This window comes from Cyprinus carpio, chromosome A21 (genome assembly GCF_018340385.1).
Source record: "Cyprinus carpio isolate SPL01 chromosome A21, ASM1834038v1, whole genome shotgun sequence".
Classification (NCBI taxonomy): domain Eukaryota; kingdom Metazoa; phylum Chordata; class Actinopteri; order Cypriniformes; family Cyprinidae; genus Cyprinus; species Cyprinus carpio.
In genome coordinates, this window is record NC_056592.1 from 14,770,203 (window position 1) to 14,789,838 (window position 19,636).

At 36.9% G+C, this 19,636-nt stretch overlaps 2 protein-coding genes across 2 annotated transcripts; one reads left to right on the forward strand and one right to left on the reverse strand.

Annotated features, from left to right (window-relative positions):
* Nucleotides 1-125: 125 nt before the first annotated feature.
* Nucleotides 126-10,991, reverse strand: brd8a (bromodomain containing 8a). The gene is made up of 18 exons (XM_042711482.1): nucleotides 10,794-10,991; nucleotides 10,263-10,356; nucleotides 9,559-9,628; nucleotides 8,901-8,950; nucleotides 8,688-8,810; nucleotides 8,530-8,610; nucleotides 7,988-8,052; nucleotides 7,735-7,859; nucleotides 7,456-7,647; nucleotides 5,477-5,570; nucleotides 5,089-5,223; nucleotides 4,758-4,942; nucleotides 3,452-3,743; nucleotides 2,238-2,281; nucleotides 1,847-2,115; nucleotides 708-800; nucleotides 538-606; nucleotides 126-457 (listed from the first exon to the last, which is right to left on the reverse strand). Exons 1-18 carry the CDS (start codon nucleotides 10,810-10,812, stop codon nucleotides 148-150), a joined length of 2,310 nt encoding a protein of 769 aa, XP_042567416.1. The 5' UTR covers nucleotides 10,813-10,991; the 3' UTR covers nucleotides 126-147.
* Nucleotides 10,992-13,651: 2,660 nt separating this feature from the next.
* hnrnph1l (heterogeneous nuclear ribonucleoprotein H1, like) lies at nucleotides 13,652-18,995 on the forward strand. The gene is made up of 11 exons (XM_019110255.2): nucleotides 13,652-13,787; nucleotides 14,304-14,410; nucleotides 14,512-14,667; nucleotides 14,763-14,906; nucleotides 15,327-15,465; nucleotides 16,742-16,923; nucleotides 17,021-17,130; nucleotides 17,221-17,356; nucleotides 17,449-17,532; nucleotides 18,225-18,323; nucleotides 18,416-18,995. The coding sequence occupies exons 2-11, from the start codon at nucleotides 14,326-14,328 to the stop codon at nucleotides 18,502-18,504; spliced, it is 1,224 nt and encodes a 407-aa protein (XP_018965800.2). The 5' UTR covers nucleotides 13,652-13,787; nucleotides 14,304-14,325; the 3' UTR covers nucleotides 18,505-18,995.
* The last annotated feature ends 641 nt before the right edge of the window (nucleotides 18,996-19,636 follow it).

Sequence of the window (19,636 nt, forward strand, 5' to 3'; positions counted from 1 at the left end):
CCATCATCTAAGAATCCCCACTAATGATAAAAAAGCTACTATATTAACTACAAAAAAAACAGCGATGTTACATATACATATCCTGTTTCAATGAACTAACATTAGTTATCCAGAATATTCTGATGAAATGTGCAAAAGTGTAAAATGCTATGGCATATAATACAAGCATCCCACCTTGTCATTGGGGTCCTGTTTGCAGATGGCGTCTCTCCCACGCAGGCTCTTGGCACTGATGCCTGATTCCGAGGTCTGCATGATCAACTGTGTCACCAGAAACTGCTGGATCTGCTCCAAAACATCCCTCTGCATCTCCACGGCCATGTGGAACACATCATGGTCCGAGCTGTTGTACATCACTGCATTCTGGAACATCAGCATGATGTCGCGCTGGAACTCAGCTGTGGTGCGGATCAGCCCGTTCTCAATGTTCTTCTTGATGGTGGACAGATCCATTGGCCTAAGAACCCAAAAGTGTCAAGGACAATTGGATTCCTCATTACAAACCCTTTGAATTTACCATCAACACTTCGCTCTCACCTGTGCACAATAATGTGGTAACCAGGGGCGATGTCATCCGTCACTGGTTGCAGGAAGACATTTGCATACCTGTTTAAAATGACCATTCAGTTTAATCATTCTGGCTGCACAGAACCGAGGCATTTTTGATAAAAGGGGGCGGGGTTTGGTACAGAGTAATGAAGACTCACCTGTGATTGGCTGCTGCTCGCCACACCAACATAATGGCTTTCTTCCAGATCTTCTGAGCCTGAATTGCTTCTTGATCTTCACTGCAGATAGAGCTGAGGAGGATAAAAATGAGAACATTATGTAATAATAGCATGTTGAATAATTTGAGTCTGTTTACACCAAGTCCGATGTGACTAAATTACACAAAAAGTATTAAAGGAATTGTTCACTCACTCATGAAAATTTACTCTCCCTCAGGCCATCCAAGATGTAGATGAACTTAACACATCATCAGAAAATAATTATAAAAATTTAGCATCACATCACTTGTTCATTAACGGATGCACTGCAGTGAATGGGTGCCGTCAGAATGAGAGTCCAAACAGCTGATAAAAAAACATCACAGTAATCCACAAGCAATCCACATAAATCCAGTCCATCAGTTAACGTATTGTGAAAAAAAAGCTGCGTGTTTGTAATAAACAAATCAATTATTAAGCATTTTAATCTTCAAATTGTTGCTTCCAGCTAAAACATGAGCCATCAATCCATAATATTGCTTCCTCCAATGAAAAAGTTGTCTAGTCTGATTTGGGAGAGAAATATGCACAGATCAAGCACCATTTATATGCGAAAACAGTTCTAAATAGTTCTAAACAAATATGTCAGTAGATTTTGATGTGAGAGGAAAACAGGACATGGACTTTTTTTCTCACTGGAGGAAGCATTATTATGGATTTTGGACTCGTATTTTGGCCAGAAGCAATGGTTTAACGTTAAAATGCTTTGATGGATTAGTTTCTTATTAACACGCAGCTTTTCGCTTAACAATATGTTAACTGATGGGCTGGAATCGTGTGGATAACTTGAAGATTATTGTAATGTTTTTATCAGCTGTTTGGACTCTCATTCTGACGGCACCCATTCACTGCAGAGGATCCCATTGGTGAGCAAGTGATGGAACGCTAAATTTCTCCAATTATGTTCCAATGATGAAACGAACTCATCAACATCTTGGATGGCCTGAGAGTAGATTTTCAGCAGATTTTCATTTTGGGTGAACTATTCCTTTAAATAGTTTTAAAATATAATCAGCAGAACTATTTACAATCAGACTAAGTGTAAACGTTCCTTAATTATGTGTAGTTTTGGCACATACAACTGTGAGGAGGCAGGGCTGCTGGGAATGGAGTCTGCAGTTGTGTGGAGCTGTACAGAAGAGGATGCCGTGCGCATGCTGTAGCCGTCCTCGCTCTCGCTGGCCGGAGGATCCAACTCTGTTTCCCCCTCAGGCTCTGAGAGATAAACTCCGTCTCCATCCTCTTCTCCCCCACAATCCTCGACTTCATCCCCTTCTAATCCGGCTTTCATCTCCGACACACTGCCCTCCTCCGCATCACTCACGGCCTCCTCCTCCTCTTTCACTTCCTGTTAACGAGGAGTGTAAAAAAATACTAAAAAGGGCAGAGTTAATGGTTTCCGGGCCTATATGTACTCGTGGGTGGTACATTATGTGTTAGCGTATGCACACAGTCACAGCATCACCACACCTTTGAGTGCTGTTTTATCACTGGGTCATCTTCTGACCGTGTATCTGGAAGAGAACAGAACATCTGTGAGTTGCTGCCAAAATCGTGTTTCCAGGGGGTGTGTGCAAACTAGGGTTCAAGTTAACGTATTATCACATGCAACCAGGGTCAGTGACATAAGAGTGTCCAAAATAAAGAAAAGGAATAATATTTTACAAAAATTCATGTTCTTAGAAATGTACTCTTTGTATTCTTGTTGGTTTCATATAGGTTAAAAAAGATTTCAATTTAATGACTTGAATGTAAACTTCCTGTCATTAGATTACAAAATGTTTTAAATACACTTTTAAGGTGTATATATATATATAGATATATATATATTCTTTTTATACAATATATATTATATATATTTATATAATATATCTTTTTACAAATATTATAAATATAAATATGATTTTTGGGACACTTGCCATTATACAAACTAAACTATCATTGTCTTGTCTTAAAACTTTCATGTTTTATGTTTTATCTTGAACATTTTAACAAAACTGTTTTACCACTAAGAAATACTCATAAAAGTCTATGCCAAACTAAGGTTTTTTTTTGCAAGAATTTCATAACTTGATTTTGTTTTTTCATTTTCATTTTTTTTCATTTGGACAAGTATATATTTTTGACTTTATTCCCAAAAATAGAAATTAAAAACATGTTCATTACAGAAGAGGTGTATTGAAGTATACACTACCATTCAAAAGTTGGGGTAAAAATTTTCAAATGTTTTTGAAAGAAGTCATTTATGAGCACCAAGCATGTATTTGATCAATAATATATATTTTTTAAAACAGTATTTTTGTATTGTGAAATATTATTAAAATTCAAAATAAATGGTTTCTATTACAATATTTTTTAAAATGTAAAAGTAGAATTTTCAGCAGCCATTACTCTGGTCCTCAGTGTCACATGATATCATTCTAATATATGCTGATTAAGTGCTAAAAAAATATTGTTATTATTAAAGTTTTTTAATAATAATAATTTTTCATGGATTATTTGATGAATAACAAGTTAAAAAGATTTTTATTTAGAATAGAAATCTACATCCCTGAATAAAAGTATTAATTAAAAACAAAATGTACTCATCCTAAACTTTTGAACAGTAGTGTACAATGTTCACTTTCACCACTGTCAACCCATTCAACTAATTTGCCCTGGTGTAAATGCAAAACATGGAGTACCTGATTGAGACTGTGTCCATTCATCAGTCTCACTTTTGATCACAGCATGCAGTGATTCTGGCCCCCCATCCTGGGCCTCGACAGTGTGCTCTTGAGTAGGGTCTTGAGGAAAAGAGGGGACAGTGGTGGAGGGTGTTGTGTACCCCTGTGCGCCGCTACTGCTGCATCCACACATGTCAGGACCCTCTCGCTTCCCCTCTAACAGATGCAGGGAATGTGGGTCTAATACCTCTGAAGTGCTGGAGGGCTCAGGGCCAATGGGCCTGAATGGGTCGGGCTCCCAGGTACCTGACAGTTACCCACCCCTTCACACAAAAAAAAAACAGATCCCACACCACCACCGCACAATCCATCGCCACACCAATCACCCCAACATTCGTCAACACAAAAATTATTTTTTTTATTTTTTGCTTGGACTATGCAAGAAACATCAGACAGATGGAAAGATTTGAGTGGTAATGGTTTAATGGACAATCATGTATTTCTGTAATATCAACTAGTTTGATCCGCTTTGACATTTTATTTATATCATTCTACTCAGTATACTGTTTTCCTTGTGTTCAAATGGTAGATATTGTACCTCAAAGTAGTTATCCATAATGTTGTTCTTGAAAGCCTAGCTCCTCCTCACTACTGAGCTACTATTTTTATTTCCTTTTCTTTAAAGTGAAAGTGACATGACATACAGCCAAGTACGGTAACTCATACTCAGAAGTCGTGCTCTGCATTTAACCCATCCAAAGTGCACACACAGTAGTGAACACACACACACATTGTGTGAACACACACCCGGAGCAATCTGCAGCCATTTATGCTGCAGCGCCCGAGGAGCATGTGGGGGTTCAGTGCCTTGCTCAAGGGCACCTCAGTCGTGGTATTGCCGACCCAAGACTCGAACCCACAACCTTAGTGTTAGGAATCAAACTCTCTAACCACTAGGCCACGACTAAACATAAATCATTTAATCATTTAATTTAATATACATAAATACCATAATATATCTATAAACATTATTATGAACATTTTAAAATAAATAAATAACTGCACATATAGTTCAAAAGTTCAGTCAGTATTTTTAACTACTTACATTCAGCAAGGATGCATTAAATTTTGACAGTAAAAGCTGTAGGAATAAATGACATTTTTAAATATATTATAATATATATTTTTTAATCGTAATAATATTTCACAATATTACTAATTTTGTTGTATTTTTACCAAATAACATGAAATATTAAATATCGTATATTAAAAAATAGAACACTGGCACAAAAAAAAATGTAAGTGGACATCAAGAAAATACATTTAATAATTTTAAAAAAAGTATGATAAAAGTGCATGTCTGATTTACCTTCTCTTCAATAATGGCTATAATGTCCCCAACTGTCTCTAAGTCCAGCTCCTCTGCCATATAGGACACAGTCACCAGGTCCTCTTCCCCTAAAACTGCCTCCTTATTATCCACTGAAGCCATGGGGGCTCCATCACCTCCTGTTTAAAGTATTAGACACATATCAAACCCACTTTAGACAAACCAAACAAACAAGAGACAGCTGAGCAAGGGTACAAAATAGTTAACACATCAGTTATGATCTAAAGATGGGAGAAGGATAAGACAGTGTCTACAGTCTAGAGACCTGTGCCGAGTGGGGCAGCGGTGTCCACTGCAGAGGAGGCAGCGCTGAGGGCGGAGTCTGCAGTGGCCAATGAGCTCAGCTGAGACGGAAATTGGGCGCGGCCAGCTTCCAGCAGACGAGACAGTGTGGGAGCACCTGAGACACATGCGTACAAACACAAGTGTGGCACGACGTACCCACACACACACACAAACACACACATGGTGCACAGAAAGAGCGGGCTAGGCATTAAGCTGCAAGAGATACCCATATTATGACTCTAATACACAAAGACAGAAAACACAAAGATCTTGATGATACAGAATTTGTCACTTCGCTTCTACTGCTCAGATGCTAAACTGTGACATTGCTAGATTCGCTGTACAAACAAGTATGTGTGAATTCATACCTGTCGCTGCCTGAGAGGCAGGGAGCGAAGAAGTCATCATCTGATTATCGTGACTCCCTGTAAGTTGACTAGATGGAGATTCTCCCTCAACTGCCTGCAATAAGGATTTTCTTTAGATTGCTTTAGATTTGACTCAAAAAAATACAAAGAATCCAACAGTCATAAACAGGCATGATATAAGACATTTCTAGTGACAAGAAATTTGTGTGTCCACACTGAAAACAAAACCACTCTGTATCACTTCTACAGGGTTTCCACACTTCATGACTTTTCCAGTCATTGTGGAAAAGGACTTTTAAAATGTTTTTATAGCAATTGCTCTCACAAAGAGCCAAATAAATAATTTATATTAATTTATACTGATTATAGAAATATGTTTTTTTTTTCATGATCTTTTAATATTTTATTAATTTTCATGTTTTTTCATACCTGAAAATAACACTTTTGACATTCCCTGGTATTTTGAGGGTTTTTTTAGAATCAAAAAAATGTCTCACGGTTTTCACAAAAATAGAAGAACAATTTCATGATGGATAATTATAAGAAATGTTTCTTGAGCAGCAAATCAACATATTAGAATGATTTCTGAAGGATCATGTGACACTGAAGACTGGAGTAATGATGAAAAGCTGAAAATGCACTTTATTTTATATATTAAAATTGAAAACAGCTATTTAAATTGTAATAATATTTCACAATATAAGTTTTTACTGTATTTTTTAATTTTTTTGAGTCTTAAATAATAAATACCAATATGGTAATCTTCACCCAAACCAAAATAATTATTTTTTTGCATCCTCTTCACTCAAAGCATTATAATGGTAGCTAAAAGTATTATTTAAAAAGGGTCATATGATGCAATTTCAAGTTTTCCTTTCTCTCCGGCGTGTTACAAGCTGTTTGTGAATAGATAAGATCCTGAAAGTTGCAAAGACTATAGTTTCAGACACAAAGAGATATTCTTTATAAAAGTTAAGATTTGTCCACGGCCTTCTTAAACGCCTCGTTTAAACACGCCCCCACATGTCTACGTCACTGTGTGGGAAGGTTTGCATAACGCCGTCCAAATGTTCACGCAAAGAAAGAAGGCATAACTTTGATTCTTGCTGTAGTACTGCTGCCGCCGCCATGTTGTGGAGACGCTGTTTCGTTGTGAAAGCGAAACTCCTTTTTTGGTCTTCCAAAAGAGGACACAACTAGAAATCAGTGGTTAAGTTGTATTTACAGCACTGTTCCAGAACAGCTCAACCCAAATATTCAAGTGTGTGCAGCGCATTTTACGGAAGACTGTTTCCTGAACCTGGGAGAGTAGCCTACAATGCCGGTGTCTGTTTCTATAAAGTGGGGTAAATTCCAACTTTGCAAGGATAGTCTGGCACTTCTGACTCACAACCTGTAAGTACGTTTTCATATTTAATGAATTTGCCACTGACAATTCAAACGCGAGTAAAGAGCAGTGTAGAGCAGAGCTTATTGTTTGTCGTTTCTCTAATCACAAATGCAGACATGGTTTTGTGTTTACGCAGCACGATACGCAATGCAACGCATAAAAAGACAGTATAAGTCATTATAATCATTAATTATGTCCCCACCGGATGCAACAAATGCCTCGTTTGTAATGGGTTTTATTGGTTTTCTCTCGTTGGGGGCGTAACATTTCTGTCACACACTTGAGGCATTCGGCCAATCACAACTCACTGAATAGCTGGCCAATCAGAGCACACCTCGCTTTTCAAAACGATGAGCTTTGTAAAAATCAACACGTTTCAGAAAGGCGGGGCATAGAGGAAAAACAATAATGTATATTATGTGGAAAATAATGTGTTTTTTGAACCTTAAACCGCATAAACACATTGCATTACGCCAAATACACAAAATAATCTTCTTTCTAGCAACATCATATGACCCCTTTAAATTAGCCAAAATATATTTTACAGTTTTTATAAAGACACAATGTGTAGAACTTTGTGAATTCTGACCAGTCTGGGGCTGGTGGGCAGAAGACTGCCTTTCTTCAGCAGTTCTGACAGGAGAGGAGAGGGAGGCGGCGTGATTTTCTGACCCAAAAGCTTCTTCTGTGTGGATTCATCCAGCAGTGACCCCAAACTCGCCTCTACCACTCCAGGACCTGGCAGCTCCGTCAGGGGCACAAACACTGTTGATCCTGCCCCCTGCACCGGGGAGGGATGATTATTAAAATAAATGACAAATTCAGATTGAAGAATCAAAATCGAAAAATTCCAAACAAAGAAACACACAGTTGTGCTAGGATCTTCAGATGGGTCTCCAGTAGGAAAATCCAGGCTCGGAGAGCAGGCCCCAGTGGGGGAGCGCACTGTCACACTGGCCACACGTTTAGGAGTGTTCTTCACTGCCTGCCTGGCTGAAAAGAAAAGATCAACAGCTCTTACTATTAAGCATTTATGATTAACTGAAACTACATTTATGAATAACGTTTTTTGGTCATATAGAATCTCAGATCACATCACTTTGTGGGCTTTCTTTATATACCCTGGTACGCTGCATCTGTGGCCTTTCTTTTCACTTCAGCTTCCTCTTCCTCATGTTTTCTGCTCCTAATGGACATACAGAATTTAAATCACTAAACTGACAAACATTCACTTACAATCTCAAAAGGATAGTTCACCAAAATGAAAATTCTGTGATTATTAATTACTCAGCTTCTTTTTGTTGCATTGCTGCATACTGTTAACAAGAACTATTAAAATTCAATAATTGAAATAAAGCTGAAATAAAATCAAATATATAAATATTAGATGAAAAACTATAAAACCTAAAAAATTGAAAAATAAATTCATTTCAGAAATAAAAATCAATTAAAGCTAAATAGAATTAAAAAGGCACATAACAAACTAAACTAAAAGTAAAATGAAAACTCAAAATATCAAAATAAAAACTCAAAATATTAATAAATACTACAATAGTATACAAATATATGACCATGCGCTATATTGATATGATTTGCATATGATAGCTTTATGTGAGGAACATAATGAGTTGACGATGGATATACATGGTTCAGTGATTCTTACCGTACAATTTCCTCCCATAGCTCCTCAAGTTTAGAGTCCAGATGTCCTGCCTGGATGAGCTCAGTTTCTCTCTTCAGTTTCCTAGAGGGACTCAGTAACAGAGTTACAGTCAGCAGAAGGCAGCTGTTGGTCAAAGTAAGCATGTGAACATCTGGTACCTGTGCTTCTCTTGTGTGTCCTTGATCAATCGCTTCAGCTCCTCTATTCTCTCTGCTGTCAACCTGCGAACAATAACGTCTTCCACCGTCTCAACCACCTCCCCTTTTTCACCTCGCTTTCTCCTGAGAACGTGCACACATAAAAGTGCACCATTAAGTGCTGTCAGAAACAAAGTGGATGTTGGAAGGCAAGTGAACAGAAAGTGGACTCACTTTGGGGCCTCAGTTGTCTCCAGGAGCTCAGAGTATTGTGATGCACAATGCTGTGAAGAAAGAGAGAGAGAAAGAGAAAGAGAAAGCTCACCTAAATTGAAATTGAAAATAGTGTTTTAGAATTATATATCATATAATGTTTAATTAATTAATCCTTAAAGGGATAGTTCACCCAAAATGACAAAGCATTAAGCATTGGAAGACTTGGAATACACTGCATGAGTTTTATGGTCTACTTTTGTAGCTTTTTTGTCCATTTTGGGGCTCAACAAGCAGAGTGTCCATCCACTTTCATTGTATTCAAGGGCAGCATACTTCAAAATGTTTTTTTCTTTTTTGCAAAAGCAATATTATGGATGGAGGACTTGTTTCTTACAAACACACAGCTTTCCACTTAACAAGATGCTAACTGATAGACCGGATTCGTGTGGATTGATGTTTTTATCAGCTGTTTGGACTCTCATTCTGACGGCACCCATTCACTTTAAAGGATCTGTTAGTGAGCAAATGATGTAATGCTACATTTTTCCAAATCTGTTCCAGTGAAGAAACAATCTTGAATGGCCTGAGAGTAAATTGTCAGCAAATTTTAATTTTTGGGTGAACTATTCCTTAAAGTTTTCCATGTTGTTGGATTATTCTACTGCTCTCCTAATACCTTTTGAGAGAACCAGTCAGGAGGGCGTCCAGGTTCTGCAAATGGCTTAATGGCTCGGCTCACAGACACCCTGGAACAACACCCATGTACAAAACACATGACTGTAAAATTAGGCTGATATGAGAATAGCCAGATTTGCTTTACTGACATTAAAGCAGTGGTTCTCAATTGATGGAAATAAACAAGTTAAAGTTGAAGTAATTTACATATTTCTAATTATATATCTCTAAAAAATTGTATCGGTAGTGAATAAAAGTTTCTTGCTGGTGCTTATTTAAGTCTCACGTAATATTTTGGAATGAAAAAAAAAACACATTATGCAATTATTTCTTTTATTAGGAAAATACCATATGAGCTTTGTAAACAAAATATCTTACATACTATAAATGACTTTAAATTATACATAAATTAAACATAATTATTAATACATTTGGAACAAAGCAAGCACTAAAATGAGCCAAAACAACTAAAAATAAAGACATTTCTTATATGTAATATTTATTTATACTGAATTTACATTTTTCTAGTTATGCCAAGCTCAAAAAAATAAATAAATAAATAACTAAATAATAAAAATCACAAACAACTGGAAAAGTAATGGGGCCTTTGAATATTGTATTAGACAATAGGAGCCTTGGAATCAAAAAGGTTGAGAACCACTAGATTTACGCAATGATATACATGTATAAAAATAAAAAAATCACCAGTTTTGGTCTCCACTCTTCATGACAGATGAGGCGAGGCACAGCTTTTCCCTAACTGACCATGGCTCTGTTGGGCCCAACAGCAATTTATGTTCTGTCCAAAGAATAAAGAGACAGAATATAAAGAGAAGAACACATTTCAAGTGTAAACAGCATTCAAACACATCTCTGTGCTGCGCTGTGAGACGCATTATACAACAGTGGGTGGGCAGTTTGACATCTAATAATGATGCCGTTTTAGATGATCGACACATTATCGGCATCTCACATTCCTCTGAAAGATGGGAAATGTGATGTGCTCACGAAAGCAAGTCTTAAATGTGTCGTTTCTGTAAAGTGTCAGTGATTCGGCCACTGAGCGTCACACTGTAATCATGACTTCTGCGTGTCGAATCCCGCAACATGCACGCGCACCGCTGAATCCATTATGCACGCGCTTGACATGCATCAATTACAATCTGCCCTCCGCACAATGCAGGACAGACGCCGTGCATGCATGTGTATGATGGAAATATAGAGAGCAATACTCACTTCCAACTCCGCTCGCCATTTTGTCATGACTGGACTGTTTTCTATTGCTCCTTTGACATGACAAGTGTCTGGCTATCAAATGTAAATGTGCATATCCGGTGTGAATTTTCCAACAATCATATTTGCTCTTAAGGTCTGCATAACGCCAGTGTAGTTAAGTCACATGTGCATTGCTGAATTTATAAAAGTCTGTCAGATTGACCAGCATTTTGCGCTGGCATGCACATTTATGTAGTACATTTTCTTAACACTTAAGAGGAAGGTATATCAGTGTAATTGAATGACGTGCTGTTTGTAATATAATACTAAATATTATTATTATTATTATTATTATTATTATTATTATTATCATCAGCAGCAGCATTGGTATCGTTTCTTCTGGTTTACTAAATTCAGTTGTGAATTAAAGTTTCTTCCTTATTTTAGTCCCATGTAATGTAATTTTTGAGTGTAAAGAACATCCATTTATTTAGAAAATACCATATACATAAAAACAAGTAGACACTTTTCAAAACAAAATTCCTACATTTTAAAAATGACTTTATACATAAACACCTCGGAACCAACTAAAACCAAAAAGTACTGAAACCTCTGGATACTTTTGGATACTTTTATTTCATTATGATATGCCGAGGTATTATATAGCCTACTATGAAGAACGATTTTACCACAATGAAGAAACAAATTTTTCAGCAACAAAAATATTAATAAGAAGACGTAATGAGCTGGTTCACACGAGCAGCACCTTCGAAAATCGAACATTTTATTATAGCTTTTATTTTGGCTTGCTGATCCTTACCGGAAGTGAAATGAATAAAATAGATTTATTCAGATACATTTATTCAGAACGAACTCTGTTGTTTTTGATCGCCAAATCATTCATTATAGGCTATTATTAATCACAGCGTTTATTGTTTCTAAGATATATCGAACAATGAGTTTGAATCCAGCGTGAATGAAATACGTCATGGAGTGTGTTGTGTGAGTCAAGAGAGAGCAGCAGAGCGCTCGCTGCGCGCGTGAAGGGGCCCAAACTTTCCGGGGAAAACGATTACTTTGAATGTTTGTGTAGTAGAATAATAATAATAATAATCATAATGCATAATACTAAAATATTTTCTAATACTATAACCAATTGCATATATTTTAATTATTATTATTAAAAATTATAATAATTATTATTATTTATTAAAAAGCACAAAATTTTTCTTTATTTCATTTAAACATTAGGGAAAATGCAATGTTTTAGGTGCACTTTGGTAGAAAGTATCTTTAAGTCACACAGGTATAACAGCATATTAAATACAGTGATGTCGACCCACAACACTGACATATAGACGGTAATAACCCAACTACAACAAAGTTTAAGCAAAATAAATTACAGTTTTATTTCAAAAGCAACACGCTGGCTCTGAATGCAAACGTGGCTTGGTGTGGAACAGGCACAGGTACTCCGGATTTGTGCTCGAGCGTTTAAATCATCACTAGTGTCTGCATCACAGGAGGAGACAGGGGAGATGCCATTGCGTATTAGGAGGGTCAAGATCATGTTGGTATATTGGTCTAAATTACAAGGACATAGTAGAGTAGGCTACACCCTAGAAAGACTATCTTACAAGAATGCTCAGAGCACAATTAAAGCAATTACTATAGTTTCGGATGGGAATGCAAAAGCACAAAATGCAGGTCTTGATCAGTTGCACATAAGTCCCACTATGGCAGCATCAATGAAACCAGCCTGGAAATTTATAAAGCCGTCTTTGTAGAGATAAGCCTACAACAAATAATAAAGGATAAATCAAAAATAATACCACAGTGGGTAACAGTTCAAAATTATGTAAAGCAGTATCAGGATGAACTATTCATATTTACAGATGGATCAAAACAGCCGAAAACAGGCCACACTGATGCTGCTTTTTTCATTCAACTATGAAGTAGCAATCAAAAAAAGAACAACAGATCATCTGTCAGTATTCGCTGTGGAATTAGTAGCAATCTTACTGGCATTACAATCAGAAACAAAGTGTCAACATAGCTTCAGACAGTTCATCAGCATTATCAAGTAGGCAAATCTGGGAAGACATCATGTAGACAAGATGTTATTTATCAAACATTACATCTGCTTCTCACAATCCATAATCGGGGGATGGACGTCTCCTTCCTTTGGGTTCCTGCCCACGGATGGAAGGAAATGAGATTGTGGATATTCTAGCAAAAAGTTCTATAAAGCATGAAATAGTAGATATACAAATACCATCAAGTACAGCAGAGATCAAAACCATGATAAAGGAACACTCACTCAAAATTTGGCAGGAACATTGGGACATAGCTGACACATGACATCATTTATACAACATATAAAAACAAATAGTCGTAAGCATAAGGAAGGGCAGAGACGCAAAGGAAGAGATGTTAGTCTCACGTCTTAGAATAGGTCATGCTGGTTTAAATTCAACACTACATAGAACAGAAAAAAAAAAAAAAAACACTGGGCTACGCACCCACTGCAATGTACAAGAGACAGCAAAACATACTACTAGACTGCAAAAGGTATGAGGAGGATAGGGCAGAGTTAAAGACACAAACTGGTAAACAAAACATGACACTTGAGCATTTATTAGGGAAAACATCTGGAAAAGTACACAATATATTAATAAATTATGTAATAAATATATATATATATATATATATATATATATATATATATATATATATATATATATATATATATATATATACTGGGTTAAGTGAGAGAATTTAGTATTTTCCCCCCCTTTTCCTTTTATGTCATTCTGCTGCCCACACTCCAGTATAGTAGGTGGCGGTAAAGCACCTTTTAAGTTGAGTTGCCAACCGTCATAAAACCCGAAAGAAGAAGAACGCGGAAGTGGGCGTGGAAAGTCACCGGAAGTTGTCATGTTGCGCACTGAACGAGAAGCAGAAAAACGTTCCAACGTGACCACGCCGAGCAGAGAACATACAAATTATATCAAGGTATCATTTGTATTACTCGTTTTCTTAAAAATGATATTCACAATGTACAGTTTAAGAGTTTTACAGGCTGAATTCCTGTTTGCGTTAAAGGAGTATCTGTTATGAAGCTGCCGGCCTTCAGAGGCCTGCGCGCGCTCTTTGTTCCGGTCCTGGCCGTGTATATGCGCCTTCATAACAGAGTCAGCAGATGCTGGTTTTGTTCCATAGTAAACATTAGTGCTTAGTCAGTTTAATAAAGTTTTGTATATGTATGTATATATATATGTGTGTGTGTGTGTGTGTGTGTGTGTGTAAAAAAACTACTGTGTGTGTGTGTGTGTGTGTGTGTGTGTGTGTGTGTGTACGCCAGCTAACGCTAAAGATAGAAGGGGACACTACTTCAGCTGTAAAGATTATAAATAGTCCGTGTGCTTGCAGTCACCGTTGATTCAGACTGACTTGAATGTTTCTCAGTATCTTCATCAGGAATACTTGAGCGGTGTATGAATGTTTTTTTTCTCAACTGTTTTTCTCTAGCTTGAAGACTCATTGTGTTATCATGACTGATGATGAAGGATTTGTCGTCCGTGTTCGGGGTTTGCCTTGGTCGTGCTCTGTAGAAGAAGTGTCCAGGTTTTTTTCAGGTAAGAATATATACCGATCCTCATAATACTCTTCATTAAATATATTCCTCATAATATATTTTGAGCTTTAAATTTAACAAAGATGAAACATCTCTTTTCAGGCTGCAAAATTGCCAACAATGGAACAGCCATCCACTTTACATACACACGAGAAGGCAGACCAAGTGGAGAAGCATTTGTGGAGTTGGAGTCAGAGGAAGACCTGAGATTTGCAATCAAAAAAGACAGAGAGACAATGGGGCATAGATATGTGGAAGGTACGAGGATCAGAGTTTTTATGTACGTTGCTGTTAAGAAATTTAGGGGTCAGCACTCACAATTTGAATTGTCGTCTTTCTGTTCTTATTCTCAGTATTCAAATCAAACAATGTGGAAATGGACTGGGTTATGAAGCACACAGGCCCAAACTGTCCAGAGACTGAGGGAGATGGACTGGTCAGGTTGCGCGGCCTTCCTTTTGGATGTAGCAAGGAAGAAATTGTGCAGTTTTTCTCAGGTATTTTCAAACTCTTCCTGTAGCCCTTCACATACAATTCATTAGAAAAAACAGCAAAGCTTACCCCTCAAATAATTCAACTAGAACAATCCCATTGTTACCAAAAAAATTTTACAAATTAAACCATAACATAAACCCTAACCCTAGCCCTAAGCTACTTTAGGAATGTTTCATTTTATAGCAAACCAACTTTTGGGATGGCCACTTTTTCATCAACTCTAAGCCAAGTTAGTGGAATGCTTGCCCACTTGTAGGCCATGTTCCCAAGTGGTGGAACTCTCCCAGTAGGCTTCATTGCAATATGCTTTTTTGTTTTAAATTCTTATTTTCATTCAAGACAAAAAAAACAAAACAAACATTGTAAATGGGAATGTGATTTATTTAATATGTACCCGTTGGGGTTATCTGTCCTTGGGTTGGGGTTGGAAATCGTGCCAAATGGGATAACATTGCCGGTGGACTTCCAGGGGAGGAGTACGGGGGAGGCCTTCGTGCAGTTTGCTTCACAGGAAATAGCTGAAAAGGCTCTAAAGAAACACAAGGAAAGAATAGGGCACAGGTGGGGATAGATGGTTGGATGGTTAAGCTGTTTTTCATGTGGTAAACACCTACTACAGTAAACATTCAAAGTGGTATGCAACTTGAACTTACACATGGACACTACCACTCTCCCATTTCCCCTATGTACTCCCACTTTTTTCACTTCTACATCATTGTATTTTATTTGTCATGAAAATGTCTGGATTCAAAAAGGCTGAATGCATATTTAGTGTGTAGCAATGGTGCACTTGGGCATCATGGGATTTCTAATTCTTAAGCATGTAAACAAGTGCCTTGCAGCAGCCAGTTTGAATACCACTTTATGCTGGATTGTGTAACGGGACAATATTTACTGTCACACTGAAGTAAACCTTAGAGTTTAATGCATAGATGGCACAGCAAACGGATAGAGCAAAGAAATAATTAAAGGAATAGTTCACCCAAAAATGAATATTTCGTGAACGTTTATTCGCCTTCAGGGTGTCCAAGATGTAGATGGGTTTGTTTCTTGGTCAGAACAGATTTGGAGAAATTTAGCATTCACCAGTGGATCCTCTGGAGTGAATGGGTGCCGTCAGAATGAGAGTCCAAACAGCAGATAAAAACATCACAGTAATCCACACAAGTCCAGTCCATCAAATAACGTCTATTGAAGTACAAAGCTGCCCATTTAAAAAAAAAAAAACAAAACAGCATCATTAAAAACATTTTACAATTCAAACCATTTATGTGTGTAAAATTGCTTTCTCCATTTTTTGGTGTCTAATATGAGACAAAAATCAATCAATGAAAAATAAAAATTAAAATGAAAGAACAACATATATTTTAAACACACATTTTACTCCAGAAAATACTAATTAAAAAGAAAAAATCCTTATAAATGAAGAAATAAACTCCGCTGCATCTTGGAATGCCTGAGGGTGATCCATTGGTAAGAAAAAATTTGTTTAAATGAAGAAATAAACTCCTCTGCATCTTGGAATGCCTGAGGGTGAATGTGTTTTCATTTTTGGATGAACTATTAAAGATATACTATTATATTTATTATTATTATTATTAAAGTCAATAATTCACTAATAACAAACCCCCAAAATCAAGAAAAATATAAATTTGTGAATAAGGTGGTCAAAAATACGTACTAAAATCAAACTCTCAAATGCATGTATATTGGACATGTAGCACAGGGGAATGTTTACTTTATAATTTTGTTTCTTTGGTGTCCATTTTGCTTCTGAACAGGAGTGTTTGAGTTGAGTTCTTGCATTGCACCTTAATGCTCATGTGTACGGTTGTAGGTATATTGAGATCTTTAAGAGCAGCCGAGCTGAAGTGCGGACAAATTATGAACCCCCACGTAAAGGCATGGGCATGCAGAGACCCGGGCCTTACGACCGACCCAGCGGAGGAGGCCGGGGCTACAACGGCATGAGTCGTGGGGGATCCTTTGATCGGGTGCGACGTGGAGGATACGGTGGAGGTGAGACCAGCTTCTTTTACCAATGTGGCACATTTTTGTGCTTTAGCCGTCTTGCATGTGCTTTCTTTGATTTAACTTGTGTATTTGTTTTTAATAGGAGCCTCAGATGGACGTTATGGTGATAGTGGTAATTTTCAGAGTACCACAGGCCATTGTGTTCATATGAGGGGACTGCCTTACCGTGCATCAGAACCCGATATCTACAATGTGAGTTGGGGGTGTTTGAAATAAAATTAAATTAATTTAAAACATTTTTGTACAGTTTTAAAATCAACTTAAACCTTTTCTTGTGTGCAGTTTTTCTCTCCTCTGAACCCGGTGCGTGTGCACATTGAGATTGGTCCAGATGGGCGAGTAACTGGTGAGGCTGATGTGGAATTTGCTACACATGAAGATGCAGTGGCTGCAATGTCAAAGGACAAAGCAAACATGCGTAAGTTAGGTGTAACCTGACTAGAAAGAGTTGTTTTTGTGTTACTACATTCAAAATGTGTATTTATAAACAGTCCCATTTTTCCTTTTCAGAACACCGTTATGTTGAGTTATTCTTAAACTCAACAGCAGGGGGCAGTAATGGGGGCTACAGTGGGCAGATGATGGGGGGAATGGGTAAGTTAATGGTATAACTACTGTGACATTTTTTATATTAAATTAAGAAGGGCAAGTTGATGTGATATTAATGGAACAATAATCAGGGTTTCAGCAGGTCTTAAAAGGTTTTCGTAAATAAAATACATTTTCCAATACAGATGTTTTCCAAAACATCCTTAAATCAAGACACATTTACTTAAGATGCAAATTGAAGATATGAAGTCTTGTTTCTGGGAAATTGAACAACTGAATTATTTAAATTTAATTAAATGTTGTTTTCTTAACTAGACTTGTATCATTTTGCTTCGCATCACGTAAATGTATCTATAAAAGAATTTTTAAACTTTTGCAAGACAAAATTGCAGAGGATTTCCATATTCTAGTGGCTGGGAGTAGAGGTATTTAAGCCAAAAACTTTTTTTTTTTTTTGTAAAATTACTGTTGGAAGTTGTGTTTTCAAACTTTGAAGCATTGCAAATATAATACATTCCATTTTGAGACCATATTGACAGTTTATTCCTTGAACTTGGTCTTCAATTTACCTTCATAAAACTTGGAGAAACCCTGAATAATAGACCAGCATGCAATTAGTCTAATCTGTATTAATTGTTGTACAGACAATAGTGAAGCAGCTGTCCTGAGTCTGAGACTGAAGCAGTGCTTAAACACATTTTCAGTATTTTATATATATATATTTATTTGTTTTCTAGGAAACCAGTCGTCTTATGGACATGGAGGGCAGCAGATGGGTGGAGCCTACACTGGAGGATACAGCAACCAGTCCAGCATGGGAGGCTACAATGACTACAGTGTGTTTTAACTTTGTACCATTTTTAGTTGTATAATTTCTAATTTTGCGCACACTTCTGGTTCTCACATGTTTATTCCTGTACTTCAACAGATAGCCAGGGCGGAATGAACAACAGTTATTATGGCAGCAGCCGTGGATCGGTCAGCATGAACGGCATGGGAGGGGGCTGGGGCATGTAGACGCACCTGAAGGAATATATTTGAGTGTTGGGTCTTCTCAATTTTGCTGAGGCCATCTGGATTTGGTTTTTTGACAATGACTATGGGAAGAATCAGATTCATTCCTTGCCCACCTGTACTCTGAAGCTCAGTGTTGGAATCAGTATTACATTTTCCTGCAATTCCTGAGTTGACGGGTCAGCTGTTGAGTTCAAGTCATGGTGATTGTCCATTAGCCCCATGCTTGTAAATATCCTCCAGATAAATTGTTCACTTCAGAGACTATATAGAGCACCAGCCTCACATGGCACGAGGTGCTGCAACTCCACTTTTTATAATGCGGAAAAAACTTTGTTGAAAATGATTTTTTAAAAATAAACTGGAAAATGTTTTTCTTTTCTTGTCTGGCTGCTTCACAGGGTGCATATTTTAATTTTCATTATTGTAGAGGTCGCAATCCCCTCTGTTGGTTTGTCTTTGATTTCTCATGGTTAATAAACATTCACAAATGTGTTGTCTCTGCTTTATGCACAATGTTTTGTCCTTTTTTTCTGTCAGACAAACTCAGGTTAAAACAAAGGTCCAACAATAAAATGTAGTTCTAGAACAACCAAGTTACTAGGACTGGACTAATATAGGCTCTCTTTTAGGCAGCTCCTCGCTAATGATTATAAAAAGGATTTGAATTGATTATTTATGTCTACATATTGTCAGATAACTATTTTGAGCACAAGGTGGTGCCAGCGATCCAACTACAGATGATCACAATTTTTAATGAACGTTTTCTGTATGCTGAAATAATATATGCAAATGCATGTCTTTAACAGTAATCAATGATTTTAGACAGTTTTATTTTTTGTTTTAACCTCTTTATCATCCATTTTCTCTTTAAAGAAAATCACAGAAACACTAAAGTTAGAATATATGTATGTGTGTGTGTGTGTGTGTGTGTGCTAGTCATATAATTAGAATATCATCAAAAAGTTGATTTATTTTTCTGTAATTCCATTCAAAAAGTGAAACTTGTATATTATATTCATTCATTACACACAGACTGATCTATTTCAAATGTTTATTTCTTTTAATTTTGATGATTATAACTGACAACTAAGGAAAATTCCAAATTCAGTATCTCAGAAGATTAGAATATTGT